At 43.3% G+C, this 24,050-nt stretch overlaps 1 protein-coding gene across 19 annotated transcripts in view; it reads right to left on the bottom strand.

The window, feature by feature from the left end:
• Positions 1 to 24,050, bottom strand: part of IRAG1 (inositol 1,4,5-triphosphate receptor associated 1) — a 166,083-nt gene that overhangs the window by 17,558 nt on the left and 124,475 nt on the right. For all 19 annotated transcript variants that reach the window (XM_067038619.1, XM_067038616.1, XM_067038614.1 and 16 more), the window contains 8 exons: positions 22,180 to 22,303; positions 18,701 to 18,731; positions 15,945 to 16,085; positions 15,337 to 15,468; positions 13,182 to 13,323; positions 5,409 to 5,458; positions 4,765 to 4,872; positions 3,030 to 3,094 (listed from right to left, as the gene is read on the bottom strand). In XM_067038619.1, coding sequence (XP_066894720.1) covers positions 3,030 to 3,094; positions 4,765 to 4,872; positions 5,409 to 5,458; positions 13,182 to 13,323; positions 15,337 to 15,468; positions 15,945 to 16,085; positions 18,701 to 18,731; positions 22,180 to 22,303 — 793 coding nt within the window. The remainder of the gene's footprint in view (positions 1 to 3,029; positions 3,095 to 4,764; positions 4,873 to 5,408; positions 5,459 to 13,181; positions 13,324 to 15,336; positions 15,469 to 15,944; positions 16,086 to 18,700; positions 18,732 to 22,179; positions 22,304 to 24,050) is intronic.

Here is a 24,050-nt window from a genome sequence, read left to right as displayed (position 1 = left end):
AAATGAGATCATTAATGTGAAGCAATTAGAACAGCATTTGGCAAAAAGTAAGCATGTAATAAATAATAAGTATTGTAAGCATGTGATAAATCATCAGCAGTGTTCCTTGACTACTCCATACTTTCTTGCCTTAGAGCATGGAATGTTGTTAACCTCCTTTTCACCTGGTTAACTATATAACCATAATGTTTCACTTTTAAAGTAAATTCCTTGAGGAAACATTTTCTAAGCCTCCGTCCCCCTACTCCCCATACCAAAACTGGGTTGAGTGTTCATTTTCTTGTGTCTTATTCCCTTGGTAACCTGTACTTCCTTCTGATATCACCCATCACATTGTATTACAATAGGCTGTTTCCCATCTGTCTTTCCCATTATACTGTGAGCTCCTTGGGTGCATTCTAGATGCCTGGCTCGTGGTTATTAATTGTTGAAGGAATGAAAAATGAAAGACTGTGAATAAATACCTTTTTCTACTTTTGAAACTGTTCTTGAGGCTTGTTCTATTTTAATCTTTAATACTAATTTTAAATATCACTCTCTATATTTTTCTCTAAATCTACAGGTTCCTAGACCCTTGTTGAGGTGAAGAACAGGTTACTATGAAGTGACATGCAAGAACAAGGTTCAGAATTCTCTCAAGTCATATTGGGAGTGCAGTCTGCAGTTAGGTATTTGCTTGTGAAATATCCACAGGCAGTATGATCTTCTCATCATCTTTCATGTGCTTAGCCAATTCCCTACCTGCTTAGTCACTGTATGCTTAGGGAAATGTGAGATCATTTAAATATAGCAATCTAGAAAGCAATGCATATTAACACATCATGCATTATTTCTCTTTAACAGTATGGAAAAGGTAGCTAGAAGCAACTGTATTTCTGTTAGAATGGAAGATATGAATTCATTTTCACTCACAGATTGTCTCATTGTCAGCCTCTTGGCAATCGATATTTCCAGTTCCATAAATTTAGATGAAAATCACTTAGCATCTTTTAGAAATCCAGAGGGGGAAGATGTTGTTAGTCTGAATTCCTCCTCCTTTGAACATCCCCTCCCCTTTTTGCAGCCATCTTTATAGGCTGGGTGTATTCCCAACAGGCAAGTCAACTACAGCATGAGTAATGTATCATGGTGGTCTCTCTGAATAGCCCATAAGAATGAGTAGCAGACAGCTTCTTGCTTGACTTGCCTGAATCCTCACTCTGTCCCTATCTCTCCTGGTTCTAAACCCCTGGAATTGTGCTGCCACCATTGATCCTCATTCGTTGTCACTCCTGATTCAGGGTTGCTGCCTGCTGTCCCCAATTTTGCACCTCGCTTGCTTCTATCAAGGATAGTTCAGGTTCTTGGTAACCTCCACTGCCTCAGATGGAAGCTCTCAGCAGGCCTGAGCATTCGTTCTACAGAGTCCAGGTCCTGCCCCATCATGAGAGTCTGTTGGGGAGAGAGGGGACATAGATTTTCTGCCTTGACCTGCTCTGCAGGTCGACAGTTAGGAATGGAGTCTTGTTGGGAAAAAGGGGTTGGTGTGTCCAAAGGCAGGACTGGAGGGGAGAATTTCAGGTGCTTCTCACTCAGGGCATCAGATGACCATTTCTGGAGGAATTCAGAGACCATGGACTAGACACTATGACTTTTGGGACTTGGTAAAATTCTGTAGCCTTGGTTACTTCCACGTGGTTGTTAGTTTGTCACCCCTTTACAATGTCCCTGTAGTGATCAAGAAAACAAGGAAACAAAGAAACAAACAAAAGCACCCTACACAACATGAAGAACTTGTTAGCTTTCTCGGGGTGAGGTGGCAAAGTGAGGAATTGCCTCGCAAACATCAAGATTAATGGAGGGAGAGTCACTGGACGAGAGGTTGGTGGTTGCATATTCTGAGAGGTGAGGAAAACAGGCTGAGTCTGTGGGTGGGGAGCTGGGAGTTTGTCTGTACTGAAAAAGGGGCCCAACACAGACATTCCTTGCCAGGTCAAGCAAAACTATTCTAACATTAATGAAAAATGAAGGCCTAAAGCTGTCTCAAGGCAAGGAAGAAGGAAGAATAGATGTGTATGTTTTACCAAATGAGGAAAGACACACGGGGAAAGTTCTGAGAGGTGTTAGCTGTGATCCAGATGTTTTCCAGCAAGCAAATGAAAGAACTGGAAGAGCAAGTTATAAACTCCTCTGAGTATGTAGAAATAGCCTGCCTTGCTTTGGCTGAGGATAAAAAGACCTTCAAATTGCATAGGTGCCTAGAAAAGTTAGACGTAGCAGACACTGTTGCAAATCCAATACTCACTCTCCCTCCTACTTCCTAAAAGCAACGTGATTTTGCTCATGAATTTACTCTTCTTCATGGAGCCATTTTGGTCAATGGGAAGCTGACGCACTCTACCCATCTCTAGGGCATAGTTTAAGCCCATGATGACAATCTCATTCCTAAAGCCTGTGATTGGTTTAGAAAGGGAGCGTGTTCCAAATTTACTAACAAGATAAGAAGGAAGACTGAAAAAAGATTTCTGAGTTCATTCCTAAGAAAGAAACATGGAAAGAGATGGTCTCTTTCTTCCTCTAGATGTTGTCATGTCTGGATGAAATACCTGGAACTAGTAACCATTTGCCACAAACCTGCTGATGAAGTCAACATACAAAGTGGGTGGAGAAAAGGAAATTGTAGAGGTTGAGCTGGGGCCTTGCTGTACCACATCTGGAAAAGCCTCATCTGTGGACCTACTATTTAAACCCCTTTGAGTTGGGGCTTTCTTGTATCTGTAGCCCAAAGGATCCCATTGAATAAAGAAGGCTTCTGTCCCCTCTGGGCTCTTCTGGGATTGAGGCACACTTGGACTCAGCTGCAGCATCTTCCTGGTCCAGGAATTTTGCAAACTGGGTCTGGAATCTTTGTGGGTCTCAGAGTCCCATTCATTTCCCCTAGAACTTAATTTGCTTTCCATTGCATTTTGGGAGTGAGGTTGGGAGGAAAGGTGAGTTGGGACATTTTCCTCAGAGATCCCCAAAGTTAAGAGGAAAAGGGACATACTTACTTTTCCAAAAGTGCAGGCAGTGCTGAGGTGACAGGTGGGTTGCCTTTCCCATTGGGTGATTCTGACTGAATGGAAAACAGGAGACAGAGAATTGAGGATCAGCTAGGAAGGAAGAAGCCAGGGCCGACAGGTCTCCGATGATGCTGGGGAGGGGTTGCTGCTGCTTCTGTTTCCCCTTCCCCCTCCCCAAGCTTTCTAATCTGCATCTGAGCCCAGGTACTGGCCCTTCCTCAGGTCTTCTCTGCCCTCTTTTCCTGGGTGTTCTTTCCCTCTGGGGCACAGGCAATGTGCACATTTTCTTTCTCCTCTTCCAAGTTTCCTTGAATAAGGGAAAGAGTTTACATCTTGAGGCTCCATTCTGGAGGGGAGCCATCGGTTTCTCTCTATTCCCTGTTTACTGACTTGGACTAAATACCAGGGAGGCTGCTACCAAATGCAGGTCCCAAGGCCCCTGGGATGGATTCACACAAGCCCATCACTGCCCTCGAGATACAGTTCCAAGAACAACTCTCAGGAGATACCTGCCATTACTAAAAGCTCAAGGCATCAGAAATTTCTTTATAATAAATTCCCCAGGAATACCACATTGTTTCCCTGCAATGGATTTGGTCTAAGCAATGGCTTTCAACTCTGCCTGCATGTTAGAATCGCCTGGGGGATTTTTTCTTAAAGTACTGATCCAATCCACAATCTTGGGTTGGGGCCTAGGCATTGAATGTTTTGGAAGTACCCTATGTGATGTTAATGGATAGCTCTGATTGCTAACTCCTAGTCTAAAGGAATACATATATTTGGAAGCCACATTATACATTTAGTACAGAATGGGAAATAGTCCCTGTTAAGACCATTAACTAGCTCTCCTAAGAGTTTTAGGTAGGATTAACCAGATTCACAAAGTTCCGGAATCTAGAAAATATTTTGTTTATAGGAATAATCTTTTTTTAAAAAAAATTGAAGCTGATTTTTTTTCTGATCATAAGTAATACATTCTTACTCTAGAAATATAAAGAGGCATCAAGAAAATTAAAATCACCTGTGATTTTACCATTGCCCAGAGATAACCATTATTAGTAGTTTTACTTACATTCTTTCAGAATTTTCTGTTTACACATAGAAAAACACTCTTTCTTAAACTACAAAACAGAGTTATGCTGTATATACCGGGATTTTGCTTTTTGTTAATAATAAATTATGGACTTTTTTCATGTCGATAAATAAAATTTTATATTTTAATCATATATTTAGCAGCTGCATAGAAACCCCTTATTGACCTTTTCATAATTTATTAAACCAATATCTTATTAATGGAAATTCTGGTTATTTCCAATTTTTCGATGTTGAAAACAATGTTGTAATGAATCAAAGCAGGGTAATATTGGGTTTAAGAACTCAGACTCTGGAATCAGAGGGCCTAGGGTTCAAAGCTCAGCTTACCAAGTACTCCATAATGCAATCTTCAGCTGCTTAAACCCACTGCAGAGTGGAGGGTTCTGGTTTAAGCATGAAAAGACATACACTTTGCAAGGAACACTCTCTGAGCTGCTAGCACCTTGCTCAAGGACACTGAGTCTTCTCAGGGCAGTACAAGACCTGGGGCCTGGTCTTTACTGAGGCTTCTGAACCCATAGCCCAGAATCTGTGCTGGGAATTTCCTCTCCTTATTGACCCTACCCCATCCAGGTCACCCCCATAGTTGTGAGCCTGAGGCCCAGGAGGCAAGCATTATCATACTCACCAGGGCTGGTAAGGAGGGGATGGGAGATGAGCTGGGTGACTGGCCAGGCAGGTTCAGGATATTAAACTTGGGCACCACGGCAACGCTGACCCTCCGGCGGGGCATGTTCTGTGGGAAGAGAAGGGATCAGGCCACCTGTCATGGAGCGGGCAGCACCCAAAATTCAGAAAGGCCTGGGAAATGCCTACTAATTCCAAATGCTGTGTTCAATGAATATCCTGGTTTTAGGATAGTGATGGTGCTGGGGGTTGGTGTAGAGAGAGTGGCCAAAATCAACAAATTTTTTTTTATTAGTGATGAGTGATTTCTCAACATGTTCTGATTTTAATTTCTCAGATCCTGAAGAGATGGAACAGAAATGACGCCCAGTCATTGGACAGTGTATGAAACCCTGGATAGTATATGAAAATGATCTATGGCAATACCAAAGTTTGTGCATCATTTCATGTTCATTAAAGAGATGGTGCAGTCCTGGAAGCCACGAGCAAGGGAAGGTTGTAGGATGAGCTAGCAAGGTTCGGAAGCTGAATGACAGACTCTGTCCAGAGGTTCTTTTGCACCTGTGGATCCAAGAATGACTGATTTCCTGGCTGATTGTGGACACTTCTGTCTTTCTTTCCCCAGTATTCCTTGAACATGCATACCTTTCCCAGCGAGAGGGACATGGACCGTGCTGTGCGAGGGACCCCATCTTCTGCAGCAGGAGGGAACAGAGAAGAACCCAGGTTAGTTTTCAGAGTAGGCTCCAGCAGGAAGCAGATAGCAGAAACTAAGCCAAGGTATCTATGGGCCAGAAATGACCCTCAAGGGATGTCCCAAGGGCCTAGGTACAGAGGTCACTGAATTTGACACTTGACCTTTTGAGACAATCATCTGCAGAGTGGGGTTGTTTTGGGACAGAGCCTTGATCCTAACTCCTCTGGGCACTATGAGAATCCCTAGTCTTGCACCTCTGGTCTCCACCTCACACCACCACACCGTCTCTGGGTTATGCCAAAGAGAGTATGTGAAGATTCCTCGTAGCAATACCAGGGCTTACTGGGTCATTTCTTGTTCATTCAAGGAATGTACAGTCACGGAAATTATGAGCAAGGAAGGTGTGGTGTCAATAAAAAATAGAAACTTGTTGACAACAGTAATTTCAATATGTCATCTACAAAATAATTCGGAACAAAAGGAACTAGCACCCCTGGATTTTCTTCTCCTTAGTACATATATTAAGTGATAAAATTTATGTAAAATATTTAGCACCACACCTGGATAATACTACCTCTAGAAAACACCAGTATGTGTAGAGAAAGGTTTTTGACAGCTCAATTCAGTTTGATTCAGTTTGACCAATATCGTCTAGTCTGTATAGCTGTCTATTCCTCATATTCATGTATTTTAGGTGTTTCTCTTGAAAAGCACATAACTAACACTTTTTCTTAATCTAATCTGAGGTTTTCTGTTAACCAACAAGTCTAAGTTGTTTATATTTCTTGTGATTGATATATTTCTACCATCTCATTTTGTAGTTTATATTTGCTTCATTAATTGAATTTTTTCTAACCTTCCCTCCCCCCAAATTGGTTTGGAATTTATATATTTTAGTTGTAATCTTTAGTGTGCCCCCTTAAACTTTTTTTTTTTTTTTGCTTTTACACGGGCCTGTCACTGTTGTGGCCTCTTCCGTTGCGGAGCACAGGCTGCGGACATGCAGGCTCAGCGGCCATGGCTCATGGGCCCAGCCGCTCCGCGGCATGTGGTATCTTCCCGGACCGGGGCACGAACCCGTGTCCCCTGCATCGGCAGGCGGACTCTCAACCACTGCGCCACCAGGGAAGTCCCCCCTTAAACTTTGAACATGTTACATGACATTAGATTTTAAATGAATCAAGATCTCTATCCTTTTCCTGAATCAACCTTAAAACAATGATCACTCCTTTGAACTTAAATTATATTGTTTTTCAGTATTTTTTTAATTAATTAATTAAATTTTATTTTTGGCTGCCTTGGGTCTTTGTTGCTGCACACGAGTTTTCTCTAGTAGCGGCGAGCAGGGGGCTATTCTTCATTGTGGTGAGCGGGCTTTTCACTGCGGTGGCTTCTCTTGTTGGTGGAGCATGGGCTCTAGGTGTGTGGGCTTCAGTAGCTGTGGCACGTGGGCTCAGTAGTTGTGGCACATGGGCTCAGTAGTTGTGGCTCACGGGCTCTAGAGCACAGGGTCAGTAGTTGTGGCGCACAGGCTTAGCTGCTCTGCAGCATGTGGGATCTTCCCCGACTGGGGCTCAAACCCATGACCCCTGCATTGGCAGGCGGATTCTTAACCATTGTGCCACAAGGGAAGTCCCTGTTTTTCAGTATTTTTATTTCACTTTGTTTTTGAAATCCCAAATTATGATGATTGTTGTTTTACACAGTGAATGCTTATTTAGATTTACCCACATGTTTACAAATGTCTTTGATCACCATCCCTTCTTGCTTCTGACTTTCTTTTGATCTCAATTTTATTTTTCCCTAAAGTACATCCTTTAGTTGTTCTTTTAACAAGGATCTGTGAGAGGTAAACTTTCTCAGCTGTTGCCATAAAATGTCTTTACAAAGCCCTCAAGCTTGCATGATAGTTTCGTTGGTAGTATTATCTCCAGGTTGACAGTTATTTTCTCTCAGCTCTTTGGACACTACTTCATTGTCTCCTGGTACTATTATTGGTCTTGGAAATTGCCATTCCTTTGTGAATAATCTGTCTTCTATCTCTGGTTATTTTTAAGAACTGCACTTTGTCCTTGGGGTTCTAAAGTTTCTCTCTGATGTGTTTTATTTCTTTTGCTTGAGAGTCTCTGTACTTCCTAAATGCAAGGATTCATGTCTTTCTTTAGTTCTGGAAAATTCTCAGATCCTGGGAAATTCCTTTGAATATTTTCTCTCCCTTATTCTCTCATTATGGATCTCCTAATAAAAGTATTTCAGAGTTTCTCATTCTATATCCTGTATCATATTTCTTTCATATTTAAATTAATTTATCCCTCTGAACTGAATTTTGGGTGACTTCTTCAAATCTGTCTTCTGGTTGACAAATTTTTTCCTCAACTGTTCCTAATCTGATGTAAATGTTGTACCAATCAGGATAAGCTAGTCTATGCTACAATAACAAACAACCCCAAAGCCTTAGTGGGTTATAACAACTAAGATTTATTTCTTGCTTTTTCTACATGTCCATTTGCTTATGAGTTGGCAGCAGGCTCTGCTCTGCATCCCCTCACTCAAGACTCAGGCTGATGGAGCTTCTACTATTTTGGAGCAGTGATGGTTGTCATGTCTGGAGAAAGAAACATAGGACAAATGGCACACTAGTTCTTATGGACCTCAGCTCAAATGCGACACATGTCCCTCCACTGACATTTAATGCCAAATCACATGGCTTCACCTAACTTCAAGGGGATGGAGAAGAAGTGTGCCCATCTGAACGGGCACATTCAGGAGGAGGAGATCTGAATATTCAGGAACAGCTTCATCTCTAATAACAACCACTCCTAAACAACTGAGTTTTTAATTTCCACTCCTCTATTCCTCATTTCTAGGATTCTATTTTATTCTTTTTTTGATGGTTGTATTCTTCTATTCTCATATTTCTGATTTGTTCTTTTATGCCTTTAATAATTTTACACATATCTTTTAAAAATGTATCAGATTGTTTTATCATCTGCTATCTTTAGCATATAATCCTGTGGTTTGGGTGTCTGATGATTCTTGCTTGTGGTAGATTATTTTCCTATTTTATAATTCTATATTGTAAACTCATCTTCTGTGAAGCTTTACTTAGAGGATCCTGTGTCTCCTGGGCACAGGGTGTGTCTCTCCAGAGTGATTTATGTTTGTTTCCAGCAGTGTTCCTAGCAGCACCATTGTGATGTTCCTTTCAGAATCTCTGCATATTGCATCATCACTTTTGTTATGGCACGTACTTTGTGGGCATACACTTTTCCTATGAGGAAGCTGAAAGTGTTTTTTTCTTACTAGAGCCCAGGGTGAAACAGACAAACTTCCTTGATTTGTTCCATTGTGAGTTGGTGAATGAGTGTTCCACAGATGCAGTCCTTGGAAAGTCTTAACTTTCTATGGGAGGCTCAGAGTCAACTCTCTGCCTTGGGTAACCGAGGCCTCATCTCATATTGCATGTGAGTGCAAAAGCCCAGAGCCCAGATAGCTGAGGCTGACTCTTATCCTCAAGGAAGCTGCAGGGTCAGCTTGGTTTCAGTTCTCTTTTCTTTTCTTGTATCTGAGTATTTCAATTTCTTTTCTTGTGGATTCAGCTATTCTTTTAGACTAATATTTGCTTTACTTTATCCAGCAGAAATTTCTAAATATTTGTAGTCAAAGGATTTTCAAGTTTTCCAGTCAGCCAAAACAGCAGAACCAGAAAATATTCTTTGTATATGAAGAGTTCATACGGTTAATAAAATACCAATCTCACAAGTGGGCGAAGAATTAGAGAATTTACACAAGTAGAAGTACAAGTGCCCAGTAAACATTTGAAAAGCTCAAGGAATACAAATTAAAACTATGGGAAGAGATACAATATTGGCCCATCAAAGTCAAAAATATTTTCAAAAAGAAAAGCCAAGAATGTCCATGGCACAATGAATTGAGTATCACTATTACCCATTAAATGGAAATATCAATGGGTTATTTGGAAATAATTTGCTTTAAGAGACTTAAATGACATATATACACTAATATGTATAAAATAGATAACTAAAAAGAACCTGCTGTATAAAGAAAAAAAAAAGATTAGTGACATAAACTCTGAATCTGTCTGTCATCAGAATTCCCTGTTAAAGTGCAAATCCACCTGATAGAGGGAATGCCTGTTCTTTATTAATCACAGAAAACTGAGCATATATTAGTTTGTCACCATTAAATATAGAGGGCAAATATACAAGGAATTGAACACAAAACTGGGGCATTTTATACAGTAGAATGGACAAAGGTAAGATTTCAGGGATATATTTCAGTCAGGGGACAGCATGAAGGTCTCAAAGTGGGAAAAGATGCCTTGAGAACAAATCTAACTTGTTTCCCACTTTTTAAACGTAAACCTGGAGTACTATGACTAGAGAGAATCTATGAGATATTTATATTGACTCTTGATTAATTTCTTCTAAAAGCTAGGCATTGCAGTGACACTACTTTATTGATGATTCTGGTCACAACTCCTGTCAATTGAAGTTTGTGTTTTTTTCCCTCTCTGGATATTTGGTAAAAGTGACTTTTCGCCTGAAGCTCCCTAGTGACTATTCAATTCTCTGTTTCAGTTTGTTTAATAAAGATCTTATTTATACAGAAAAAAAAGAGCCTTCTAAATATTCCTTTCCCCTGAGCTAGTATTTACACTTCTGGAAATCTCCCTTAAGGAAATAATCCAAAATGCAAGCAATCAGCATGTTTCATATTCAGAAAAAAAAATAGATGTTTTTTTTTTCTTCTGAATGTGTATCACCTTTCTTGAAATCAGAGATATTTTTCTTTCACTGTAGTCTTCAGGCACAGACAAAGATTGCATATATGACAAAGAAGTCATATAAAAGCTTAAAGAACAACCACCATCAGGGAATGGTCACAGAGTATCTGACGGGCACATCTGGCCCCTCTGCACCAGCCCAAGCTGAGGTGTAGCTTGGAAAAACAGTGGAGTGGGAACAGATGTGTGAAAACTACCCATTCACCGTTCAACACTCAACCACTGGCTCCCGTCTGATTGTAAGCACTTTCTCAGGTCCCCAGACTGAATGTGGGACTCTGCCATGTGCGCCCATAAAATCTGCTTACATCTGTCCCAGCACTGGTTACACTGCCCTGTTCCACAGGTTGGGAACTCCTTTGGATCGGGGGCTGGGTACACTTCACCTCTGTATTCCAGTATCACGTGGGCACACCAGAGATGCTCAATAAATGTCTGTAGAATGAATGGACGAGACTCACGGGCAACTGTGCTCATTCCATAAATCGTGGGTAAGGTGGTTCACAGGAGACCCTGCACCTTGCAGGACACTATTGTATGAGTGCACGTGTTAGGATTTCTTTGGTGGTAGCTTCTCCAACTTCCAACACTGACAGAGAGAGTTTTCTTAGAGGCCCAGATGCATGTGGTCAGGAGCCTTGCTGCCAAGACCAAAGCAGACAGTCTGGAGCATGTGTACGCCACCTTTGGACCCTGGGAAGCGTCACTGATATTCCACAGGAAACTTGTGAACCCTCCTGTTTATAAAGGTTCCTCCATCTGTTATACTTTCTGTACTTTCCCTCCTTCTGCTCTTGGTAACACGGATGTTTGCATTCCAACAGGGATTCCTGTTGCTAAAAGGTCTATTTTCTCCTGCTAACACCACACCTCATCAGCCACAGCCCAAACCCTGGCAAGCTCCCAAGGAAAGATACTGGTCCACAGCACCGTCCTCCTTCTCCTGGACTGCGGCAAAGCCTCCTAACTCGTCTCTCCATCCCTCAGTGTCCACACTCTCCTAATGCATTGTCCACTCTGAAGTCAGCAATCTTCTAAAAATGATATCTGACTATGTTGACTGGTGTAAACCCACCGGTGTCTCCTCACTGCCTGGAGGACAAAGACCCAGATTGTTCACAGGGCCTGGCATGTGGCCCTGGTCTAACAAGCCTTACCTTCAACATGTCATTGTCACACTCCAACACCCCAAACCACAGCAGACTGTTTGTTTCATAGTCTTCTCAGGCCAACCTCCACGCTTTTGGACATGCTGTTTCCTCCACGTGGGGTGTATTTCCCCCTTTAGCCTGGAGAACTCCTACTTTTACTTTAAAACACTGCAACTTTCCTACTGTATAGCACAGGGAACTATATTCAATAGTCTGTGATACAATGTTCACTGCAGCACTATTTACAATAGCCAAGACATGGAAGCAACCTAAGTGTCCATTGACAGATGAATGGATAAAGAAGATGTGGCACATATATACAATGGAATATTACTCGGCCATAAAAAAGAACGAAATTGAGTTATTTGTAGAGAGGTGGATGGACCTAGAGTCTGTCATACAGACTGAAGTAAGTCAGAAAGAGAAAAACAAATACCATATGCTAACATATATATATGGAATCTAAAAAAAAATGGTCATGAAGAACCTAGGGGCAGGACAGGAATAAAGACACAGACGTGGAGAATGGACTTGAGGACATGGGTAGGGGGAAGGGTAAGCTGGGAAGAAGTGAGAGAGTGGCATTGACATATATACACTACCAAATGTAAAACCGATAGCTAGTGGGAAGCAGCAACATAGCACAGGGATATCAGCTCGGTGCTTTGTGACCACCTAGAGGGGTGGGATGGGGAAGGTGGGAGGGAGACACAAGAGGAAGGGGATATGGGGATATATGTATATGTATAGCTGATTCACTTTGTTATACAGAAGAAACTAACACACCACTGTAAAGCAATTATACTCCAATAAAGATGTTAAAAAAATAAAAAATAAAAAAATAACAATGATAGTCTACTGAAAAAAAAAGTCTGTGATAGACCATAACAGAAAAGAATATGAAAAAGAATGTATATATATGTATAACTGAGTCACTTTGCTGTACAGCAGTAATTAACACAACATTGTAAATCAACTATACTTCAATAAAAAATAAAAAAACAAAACAAAAAAAAGCACAGCAACTCAATATCAAGTGGAATCAGATGGCTCTTCCTCTGTGCTTCTATAGTAATCTGTATAGAACTTCTTTAAAAAAGAGTATTTCTTTAAAGCATCTGTCTTGCCCACGAGTCTAATAGTTATCTCAGCAGTATCTCCTTTACCCAGGCTCTCACGCCACCCCTCTGCCCAGACTGCATCTCTCACCTGGATTACTGTAATAGTCACTTTGTGGGTTTCCCTGTCTCTGGCTTTACCCCAGTAATATAATTGCCACACCATTGCCAGAGGGAATCTTCTAATCTTCTAAATCTTCATGATCTATATGATCACGTCATTTCCCTGATTAAAATCTTTGGTTGGATCCCTAATGCTTTCCAGGATAAAGTGCAATTTCCTTAGCATATGCTGCCCAAAGTGGGGACCCCAGAGCACAAAGGTTGTAAGGTTTGGGGTGTGCCACTCTCACAAAGGAGGTTGAATTCTTGCAGCCTATGGGCTTTGCATCAGTGATCAGCTTCTCTGGTTACTTTTATCAGGAGTTGCTTGGGGGCCATTCATGCTTTCTGGTTCCAGGCCCCCAAGCTCACAGGAACAGTGACTGTGAGGCCCCTGTGGGCAGCAATGGGCCAGGCAGCAAGCTTTGCTCACCCTAACACAGGCCCTGGGGCTGTCCCATAGGTATGATCCTAGCCTGGATCCATCAGGGACCCAATATCACAGGGCCAAGGTCGGGGGTGGGCAGGAACCCAGTTCCTTACCAGAGGGGCCACAGCTGCGGCTTGAATTCTGATTTGCAAGTTTTTTAAACTCCATGAGCTCTGCATGGTCCTTCTCATACGTCCTCTTCAGGTTCTCCACATACTGCATCATCACTTCTGTTGCTTTCGACATGCGCTTTTCCTGCAGGGAAGGAGTAGGAACACACAGGGCATTTGGATGAAAAGCTCATCAGCACTGTTTGCTCTGAGCCAAGCTCTGGGCTGGGGGACTTGAAAGCATACAAGGACCAATCAGACGTGACTCTACCCTCTAAGAGTTTGCTGTCTGGAATGTGAGTTGAGACAGGGCCTCAGGCACCTGCACTCAGGGATAACAAGGAAGAGCCCAGCCACAAAGCCTCAGGAGATGAGAGGGATCAGAGTTATCTCTGCTTGCAGAGAATGGGTCAGGGGAGGCTTCCTGAGATGCAGTGAAGTGCTGTAGGGTCTGGGCACATAGCTATGGGCAGGAGAGACAAAGAGCATTAGCCAGGGTACTCCAAGAGCCAAGGTCCAGAGGCAGGAAATACAAGGCTTGTATCGAGGTGAGGATTTACCCTCCAGACAGGATCCTTTGGAGAGTGAAAGGGGGTGCCATCAAGAATTATGCTGGGACAATAAGCATATACCAGAATAGTCTGGAAAGCCAGGAAAGCACAGGTCATCCTACTCATGTAGGAATCAGCAAATGGTTGGGTTTGTTCACAAGAAGAAAAGGTGAGTTAGGTCTGGGTTGTGAAGGACCTTGAATGCTAGACTAAGGAATTTGGACTTATTCTGAAGGAAGAGGGGAGCCATCGAATGTCTTAAAGTAAGGGAGTGTCATAATCAGGTCGCCAGTGGAGACTGGACTGAAGGGTGTGAGACTGGTGGCAGCAAAAGCAACAAGAGAAGAGAGGATGAGTGCCTGAACCGGTCCAGTGGAACCAGAGAAGACAGTGAGGACAGAGACACAGAAGCCACTTGGAGAAGGGTGAAGGCTGGAGTGAGCTGTGCGTGGGCTGAGAAACACTTTCATGAGGGTTGTGCAAAATGAGGAGGAGTCTTCTCTACTGACATCCCCTGGATCCCTCAGAGATCCTTGCCCGCAGCCTGCCTGTCCACAGAGGGACATGCTCAGTGACTGTCCCCTGGACAAAGTCCCCACAGCCCTGAGCTGAGACCAGCCACTTCCCTAAAGTCCTCCCTTTGTTGCTGCTCCCAGCTGTAGTGGCTTCCTGGGTGCTGCTGCTGAGTTGGGTGCCCTTTCCCTGGAAGCACACGGGTGGGACAGCCCCATGGCTTGTCCTTCCTTCATTCTATGAGAACTGCCCAGGGCTGGGCCCCAGGAACACCCATGTCATGAAAACCATGCAGCAGGACATGGATCCACAGTAACAGCAACAGTGATGATGACATCCAGGTGCTTTACAAGTGTCATAGTGCCCTGTATGGCAGATGCTGTCAGCATCCACATTTTATGGTTGGAGAAGCTGGAGCACAGAGAGGCCCGAGGCCACACAGTGAATCCTTGTGGAGCCAGGATGAGAACTCAGGCAGTCTGACCCCACAACACCATGCTGGATCAGGGTGGCACCCCGAGTGCCTCACGACTTCAAAGTGGCTGCGAGGGAGCCAGACTTGGGCCTGCACCCCAGCTTTGCCCCACACTAGTGCTATTACCTTTCTGAGACTTCACGTCTTCATCAGGGGATAAGATTATTTACTTTACAGAGTCGCTGGGAGGATTAATGAAACAAAGCAGTTTTTCCTAAAGCACAATTTGCCAAATACTAGTTCCCTGGGAGTTGAATAGGTATTTTGTGGGAACAAGAAGGGGGAGGTGATTCTTTACTCAAATACATTTGAGAAATACGTCGGTAATGTTAAACAGACTTTTTCATTACCGGACTTCTCAAAGCCTTGCTTATGCCAACATGCATTAGAAATCTCCAAGAAAGGAAGGTAGTATGCAACAATGCTCAAATGTAGGTATCCATAGAAAGCTTTTTCTGGGAAGCACCTCAAGAATTTAGTCGTCCATCAAAAATACACTGTGACAACCACAATTATGAACATAGGATGTCTGGCACAGAGGAAGCCATCAATAAGCAGTATCTATAGTTGCCACTGCTTACATCACTGCTCCAGTTACTGAGGACAGAGCAGAGCTCACCTGGCGGACGGCCCCCACCATCTCGGCTCGGCTGGAGAGGCGGGCAGCCAGGCGGTGCAGGACAGCGATGTCCTCCAGCAGCTTCTGGTAGGTCTCCCGGTGCTCACAGTGGTGCCAGAGTGAAGCTGAGGACTGAGGAGGGAGAAGGAATATCACATGGGGTCCTCACAGACCAAGACTTGACCAGGGCTGTCACTAGACGAGCCCTGGCCCCATCCTGGCCGAGAGGAGGTGCCTCGGCAGGGCCCAGGCAATGGCTACTTCTGGGATTGGAGAAGCCCAGTGTGGACACTCTATAGCTGGCTGGCCTGGAGGAAGGGAATCACATCCAGGTCTCTGGTCCCCAGGGTGCTCCCCAGGTCATCCAGCCCCTCCTGAGAAGCTGCCAAGGGCTCAGAGGCCTTAACTACAGCCCTGAGGGAACCAAGCCTTCGGGATCTCTGCCTCAGCTCCTCCCAGCTCTGAGGAAGACTGCCTGGTTCAGGGCCTCGGCCCCATTTCTCACTTCAGGAGACTCTACTTGGTGACTGAGAAAAAGGAAGAGACCCAGCACAGCCCTTGGGGACAGTGTCGCCTGCAAGGATTCCCCAGTCAGGCGCCACAATTACCGTAATGGAAGCTTTGAAGTGTTCCAGTTCCTTCTCTGTGTTCTCCTCTGTCAGGTTGCGTTCCCTTTCCGCCTGGTTAATTCTAGATTCTAGGGTGTAGCTGTCATTTCTAAAGGCCAAGGACAGTTGTACAAACACGTTCTGTTGGGAACAAGAGTGTTGGAGAGGTGCTAGGAGGAGTTACTGCAGGAAGCAAGGCTGCCGGTGGATTTTTTGCTCAAGGATTTTAAATCAGCTCCTGGAACCAGCCCCCAAAGCAGCCAAGAACAAGTGAAACTCTCCCTTAATGAAGTAAACTGCACAAAAGGTGGCGAAATAGTAACCTGAGGTCCATGCTAGGTCCTTCCGAGGACCAGAAGACCAAACACATTTTACTGAAAAAGAATAAGAGAATAACACTGTGCTTTTTCCTGAATGTCAAGAAAATAACATCCTGTATACGGGTTTAGATAAACTCAGGCCAACACAGCTGATTGTGTAAGCAGTTTGGATTCATGCTAGGATTTATGGCATGCGGGTTTTGGAGATTTCACGTGAAACCACTGTATTTAAAGAAACCCCACTTGAGCTGTAAGTCTGTTGACTCAAAGTAAACTTCAACCAGCATCTTATCTGAATATTCCAAATCCTACACGGAAAGCAGCTTTTACAAGCTTTCAGGAGATTAAATAAAGCTAGGTATGATTCTGTTAGGAGAAGCTTTCTGGAACAAATATTCCATGCCAAAAACGCAGCCTGCATGAATGAACTTTGAAAGGTGCTGTTGATCAGACATGGAATTCCTGGTCTAATAGGAAACTACTGGGGAGGAGCAATAGACAGATGGACTCTACACAGGAAGGAAGCAACGGCCTTCATTTTTATAGCTTTCATTTACCTTTGCCTGTGTCAAGTGATAGAAGATTTACACCCTTAGGGTGAGTTGATTCTGCCTGAGCATCTGAAGTTCATGTAACATGGCCCACGGTGGGCAGACATCTCCAGACGGAGAACTGAAGACCCTGAACTGCTCGATGATGATGATGATGAGGGCCACATTGAAAGCTACTCCCTGTTGAGTATCTGCTATAACGCCAGCACTGGCAGGAGTTTTACGCACCTTAGCTTGTTTAATCCCTCAACAATCCTCTGCCATAGCAACGGTTATGTCCACTTTATGGGTAAAGAGACCGAGAACAGAGAGGTCATTAATGTGTTCAAGGTGCCACAAAGGAGTAGCAGAGCCAGAATTCAGCCTCAGACTATCTTATTCCAAAGCCTGTGCTCCCTTCACCACGCTGAGCACAGATTGTGTCAGCACACACCTGAGGACAGGAGCGCACCCTTAACCAAAGTGCCACGGCCATCACCACCAGCGTCAGTGGGTGGGGATTCTCTGTCTTGCCCAAGCCTCAGTCAAGTTTATCAATAATGCTCAATATTTAGTTCTCTATAACTGGGTTATCCCCTTAATGGCAGTGTGATATAAGGAGCCCTGAAGTCAGTCAGAACACTTGGCTCCAAATGCTGATTCTGCTAAGCACTGGGTCTGGGATCTCAGATAACTTATTTAATCCCTCCGTTTCCTCCTTTGTTCTGCTTCCTGCTCTACCTGTTTCTCAGAGCTGATGGGGGCGGGGTCAGCTGAAAGGATGGATATGTGTGTGCCATAGACTGTAAGTTCTATGTCAGTGTGCCAGGTAATTGTTACTATCTGTGCCAGATATTTTACACAGTCCATCTCCCTTTGCTTATGTGGTCCACTGGGTCTCAGTAAGTGTATGTCCGTTTTCTTGTTATCAAGGGTAAACCATGTTTTAAGACTGTAAAATCTTCCAACCTCCCAACCTGGAGTGAAGTATTCTGGAGTCATCCATGTTCTTGCTCCCTTCCTTCTATCAATTCCAATGTAATTGTCACGGAAACAAACTACTGCTTGTGTCGGAGGTCCTCACTGTCTCACCTCTGATGCATTCTCTTTGACCATCTACCCCTTTGCCAGAATGAAATGCAAATTCCTCTCAGCTCACTCACCAGCCCCATTGGGACAGCTTCTCTACAGAGACAAGGAGGCCCCGAGGAGAATCATGGTAGAATCAGGGAAGGTGGGAGAGCTGACAGCATAGCCACCACCTTGGCTGAGCTGGCTTCCTTACGTCTGAAACCCTCAGAAGGAAAGCACCTTCTTCCTCCAGACCAAAGTCTGAAACGTGAAATCTGACCATCTTTTAATAAATTTGATTCAGTTCTGCAGCCTCCCAGCTGCTTTGTGTATCTAAGTCATACTTTTAAAGAAAACAAACAACCGTTGAAGAAATGTGGAACTTCCAGCTACCTTCTCATCCTTGATGAAATTTGTCAAAATCTTCCATTAATTGGAGTGGTGGTCGGGGTCTTGGGGGCTCAATAGGGCTGATCACGATGCCCATATTCCCCCCATGGCCACTCATTCTCATGTTTCTTTAAAAATGTCAGGAGCAGGGCTTCCCTGGTGGCGCAGTGGTTGAGAGTCCGCCTGCCGATGCAGGAGACACGGGTTCGTGCCCTGGTCCGGGAAGATCCCACATGCCGCGGAGCAACTAAGCCCGTGAGCCATGGCCGCTGAGCCTGTGCGTCCGGAGCCTGTGCTCCGCAACGGGAGAGGCCACAACAGTGAGAGGCCCGCATACCGCAAAAAAAAAAAAAAATGTCAGGAGCAGAGGCTGGAGAAGGAAATGTTTTGAATGAACCCACTCAAGCTCAAGTACTCAATTTCATAAAACACTGGAGTTACTTACCTCAACTTCCTTTTCAGTGAGTGGAGGGGCACTGTGAAAAAGAAAAGACATGCAAATGAACTTTATCCAACCTTTGAAATAAACCAAAAGGTGCCTTTGAACAGCAAGCAGACCAGGTGTTTCCAGGAATTAAGAGTAAGCAGGGCTGGTGAGATGGAAAAGATGCAGGGTACCCTTTGTGTGAGTTCTGTAACCCGTGAGATATTTGCCAAGATAGTGACTCCTGCAGAGGAAGTATGGTGGAAACTATTAGATCCTGGGGTCAGTGTTCCACCAGTGCCTCTACTAAGTGTGACTTTGGATGAGTTATTTAATCTGAGTTCGCTCATCTGTAAATTGGGAATAATATCTACCTTGCAGGAGTCTTATAAGGAATATATATATATATATATATATATATGTATAAATGTGTATATATATGTGTCTATATTCACCTATATATGACATCCACACATGGATGTATGTGTATATATATATATACATGTATATGTACATATGTGTATATTCATATGACATCCACACTCAGTGGGCACTCAGGAGATGTTTATTATTATAACTAACTCACAGGCATGCTGTGAGGACTTAATAAAAGACTATATAAGCTATATACTTCATAAGTTGTATACATCTGAACAGCCATTATAATTTTTCTGGGGCTGCCCAGGTCTGCAAAGCCTGACCCTCCTCCTGCCTCCGAGGGGTATGACAAGGGTGCATGTGAGTCAGAGAACACACGGTAGGAAAGAGTGGCCAGAGCTCTTCTCTACTTCTGATGGCTGGAATCAGAGATTGGACAAGAGAGCCCCAGCTCGTGCAGAGGGTGCAGTTCCCACAGCAAAAGCATCTTCCACTCTGCACCCTTGCTCGGCTGCTGCTCTGGTTGGTGACTAAAGCTAGCCCTGCTCTGAAACCCGGATGACGTAAATAATGCATAGGCCCTTTCCTGCGCTGGGGTGGGAGAATGGGGAGGAGTCCTACTGGCGTCACAGGAATTGGCAACACAGCATGCCATCGATAAGGTTCTCAGGAAACACAGCTTCCTCCCTTGGACGGGTGTGGAGGGACCCCGAGAGCAAAGGTAGGGGTCAGCAATCTCTGCAAGGGGCTGGTTCTCACCCCTGACAAGGGACTATGAGAACCTTCCTATCAGGATGAGACAACAAGACCCCATGGCCATCAAGTCAGCAGAGTACAGAGCACGAGATAAACAAGTGCATAGCTGTTTGAGGCTTGCAGTTCTGGCCACAGGCCCACCCGTCAGGCACTTTCCTCTGGGGGCCAGCCAACACAATCTCAGCTGTCATATAGGACATGCACATCTTGCTTAAATGGGTTATCAAACTCACTGAGCTTGCGTTTGATTCCTGGCTTTGTTTGGATATTATGTGAAAATTACATTTTCATCAACTATTAACCAAACTTACTTTTCTACCTTGATTACTCACGTTCTGCTTTATTGCTATAGAGCACATTTTTTTAAAATGTACAAGGCCCTGAGGACCCAGGGAGGTGTGGTTTAGGTAAAGAAGCCACGTGACAAGGTCAGCTGCTGAAGCAGAGAGCTACGCCTCATGAACTGGCACAGGCAGGGAGGGGCAGAGCCATTACCCTCCAAAAAGGCGGAGGCCTAGCAGGTGACGTACAAGGAGACCACTCTGGATGTGCCTCAGAATTCAAACTGCCTTAATAGGCCTTAGAATAAAATCAAAGGTCTCTGTGAACCGGCCCCTACCGGACTCTTCCCACTCTTCAGCCACATTCGCCATTCTGCTCTTCAAACACACTCACGTCATTGTGGGACCCAGGGCCTTTGCATTTACTGTTCTTTCCTGTTTTTTCATGCTCTTACATTTGCAATTCAGTAGTTTTTAGTATATTCATAGAATTGTACAACCATCATTACAGTCAATCTTAGAACTTTTTAATCCTCCCAAAAAGGAACCCTATACCAATTAGTGGTCACTCCCCCAATCCCCAGCCCTATACAATGACTGATCTACTTTGTCTCTGTGGATTTCTCTATTCTGGGTATTTCATATAAATGGAATCATACAACATATGACTGATTTCTTTCACTTAGCATAATGTTTTTGAGGTGCATCCATCTGGTAGCATATATAAGTATTTCATTTTTATGGCTGAATAGTATTCCATTCTATGGATAGATCAGATTTTATTTATCTGTTTATTAGCTGATGGACATTTGGTTTGTCTCCATTTTTAGCTATATGAAAAATGCTTGTTATTGAACATTCACGTACAAGTTTTTGTGTGGACATATATTTTCATTTCTCTTTGTTATATACCTAGGAGTGGAACTGCTGGGCCATACAATAACTGTATGTTTAACTTTTTGATGAACTGTTATTCCAAAGGGGCTGCACCATTTTACTGAGAATTTCAATTCCTCCACATCCTCACCAACATTTGTTATTGCCCATCTTTTTTATTAAAACCATTCTAGGGATATAAAATTATATCTCATTTTAATCACTTATGATAAATGATAAATCATTCATTTAATGAATTTATCATTTATTATTCAGGATAAACCATTTGAATTTACATTTCCCTAATTACTACTGATGCTGAGCATCCTTTCATGTGCTCATTGACCCCTCATATATATTCTTTGAAGAAATGTCTATTTAAGTCTTTTGACCACTTAAAAAAATTAGTTGTCAATACTACTCAGCCATAAAAAAAAATTGAAATTTTGCCACTTGCAGCAACATGGATGGATGTGGAGGGTATTATACTAAGTGAAATAAGTCAGACAGAGAAAGAAAAATACAGTATGATACCACTTATGTGGAATCTAAAAAAATACAACAAACTAGTGAATATAACAAAAGAAGAAGCCAACTCACAGATATAGAGAAGAAACTAGTGGTTACCAGTTGGCGGGGAGGTGGGGAGGGGCAAGATAGGAGTAGGGGATTAAGAGGTACAAACTATTATGTATAAAATAATCTATAAGGATATATTGTACAACACAGGGAATATAGCCAATATTTTATGATAACTACAAATGGAGTATAATCTTTAAAAACTGTGAATCACTCTGTTGTATACCTGTAACATATAATACTGTACATCAACTACACTTCAATTAAAAAATTTTAAAATTAGTTGTCTTTTTAATTGAGTTATAAGACTTCTTCACAGATATATTATAGAAACAAGTCCCTTATCATATACATGCTTTGCAAATATTTCCTCCCATTCTGGAAGTTGTCTTTTCACTTTCTTGATGGCATTGCTCACCTATGAACCCCACCTGCTCCTCTTTGAGTTCGAACCACGTCACCTGGCCCTTTATTATTCTTTTTGTTTTGGGTGCATTAGTCCTGTCTGAACTACTGTACTTTGACCCTTATGGGGTCAAAAATCAAGTCTGGTGCTCCTGTGTCCTATCTACAATTGAATACAGGGGCCACCTAATGTGGGGTCTTGTGCAACCCATGCCCCAATTTTACCTTCCAGGGAGAGACTTGTGGACCCGCAGTTTGCGAAGCAGCACATCAGAGATATTGGGCATGACATCCAGGCCACTCTTTGACTCTTCTTCCTCAATAGCTGGGGAGAGTTCAGAAGGGGGCCCTGAAAAAAAAAAAGTGTTTAATTTATAAAGTGTAATACTCTTGGCAATTTGCTTCAGGGGGTAAGGAATAGCTTTAACATTTATTGGAACCTGGTTATATGCCTGGGGCTTTATAATTGTTATTTTATCCTCACAATGACTCAATGAGCTAGACCTTAATCATCCCATTTTTCAGGTGGGTAAACTAAGACTCAGCAAGATTACTAACTTGCTTAAGGTCACAGAACTGGTAAATGGCATAGGCTTCAAATAATTCTATCTGCTCTAAGTTCTATGTTCGTCCCATTGCTCTCCATAGTACCAAGCAGGCTCTTGTGTTTGGGGTCTGAGGTTGGTTTTTGGCAACTGGAAAATTGTTGGCTCTTTGACTCCAAAGTTTGGAAAAGTTCCCTCTCTTTGGCAGGTTTCTCAAGAGGCCTGCTGCCCAACTATTCGTCCTCAGATGAATTCAGCAGTTCTATCATCTGGGCCCTACTTAGAAATCAGCATCTGGTTCCATATCCCCATAGATAGGAGTAGAAACAGGGTTTTTCCAGAGTAAAGCTAAGGTCATTAGATCTTTTACAGATCTCAGAAATAGATGCCTCCTCATCAACAGAACCAATAAATAACCTTTTTTTAAAAAATCTCCTAAACCTGTCCTGGGTTTGTGCTCTGAAGGCAGAAAGAACAAACCAAGTATTCTCTTTCCCACAAATTTTTCTCCTGCTTGAAGACAGCTCTTGTACCTCTCCAAAGCTTCCCTTCTCCAGGTTGTAGCCCGATTTTCCCAACTGTTCACTGTGGCCTCTAGATACCATCCCCTGACTGCACACATTCTGGATGTTGCTGTCCCAGAAGCCCAGATGTGTTCTAACAAGCTTTTAGCTCAGGAGCACCAATGTGGCAAATGTTCTTGGCATTGACATTAGTTATTCATTTAGCACAGACTTGCTGTGCCCTACACTATGGGCTCACAGCACATTTAGGATTAAAAGCCTTGAATCTCTTTTACTTGAACCAAATCAGGTATCTTTGTCCCATACAATGGTTATTTTCCATTTGCACTCAGGACTTTTACTTATCCAGGTTTTGCCGTCTTTCATGGGTTTGACCCAACAGATTTCCAAAACTGTAGTCCAGGCCACAGATCGGGACTACCGCCAAGGTTGTGGTAGCCATCTAAATGGAGCTAAGATTGGGAGTCATGTGAATTAGAAGACTCACCAAGGGAGACCATGCAGAGAAAAGAGGAGGTATAGTTTGGCTCCAGGTAAACAATGTTTAAATACTTTGAGCTTCCCGATAACTGAACAGTGTTCATGAGTTTCCTGGTACTCAAGGAATCCAGCAAAGTCCAGAGGACCATCTGTCAGAGTCAGGGCAGTCAGCGATCCTTCTTCGGATATGAGATTCGACTCATATCAGGTAGCTAGTTCTCTTAGTTACCTGTTACCTCTTGGGTTCTGTCCTGGCACTTACTGCTGTCTGACGTTTCCATGTGACAGATGGCAAACCTTGTGGTGCCTCTCGTCACACTCTACCTTTATGTATTCCCCACAGCACCCAGCAGAGAGACAATGAAGCAGTGGGCTCCTGAGAAATCTGTATGATGGACAGAACTGTATGAGGTCTAACAATCACAGATAAGTCATACGAGGGGCTTTCGCTTAGAAATGTCCCCTAGGTAGAACCCCACTGCCCAAAAAGAGATGGGCTTCTAGCCCTGCTAAAATGGCTGTCTTGAGAGTGATCCCAGGATTTCCC

This window comes from Kogia breviceps, chromosome 7 (genome assembly GCF_026419965.1).
Source record: "Kogia breviceps isolate mKogBre1 chromosome 7, mKogBre1 haplotype 1, whole genome shotgun sequence".
In the NCBI taxonomy this organism is placed as follows: Eukaryota; Metazoa; Chordata; class Mammalia; order Artiodactyla; family Physeteridae; genus Kogia; species Kogia breviceps.
The sequence above is the reverse complement of the archived record's forward strand: the minus strand, read 5'-3'. Positions and strand labels throughout refer to the sequence as shown.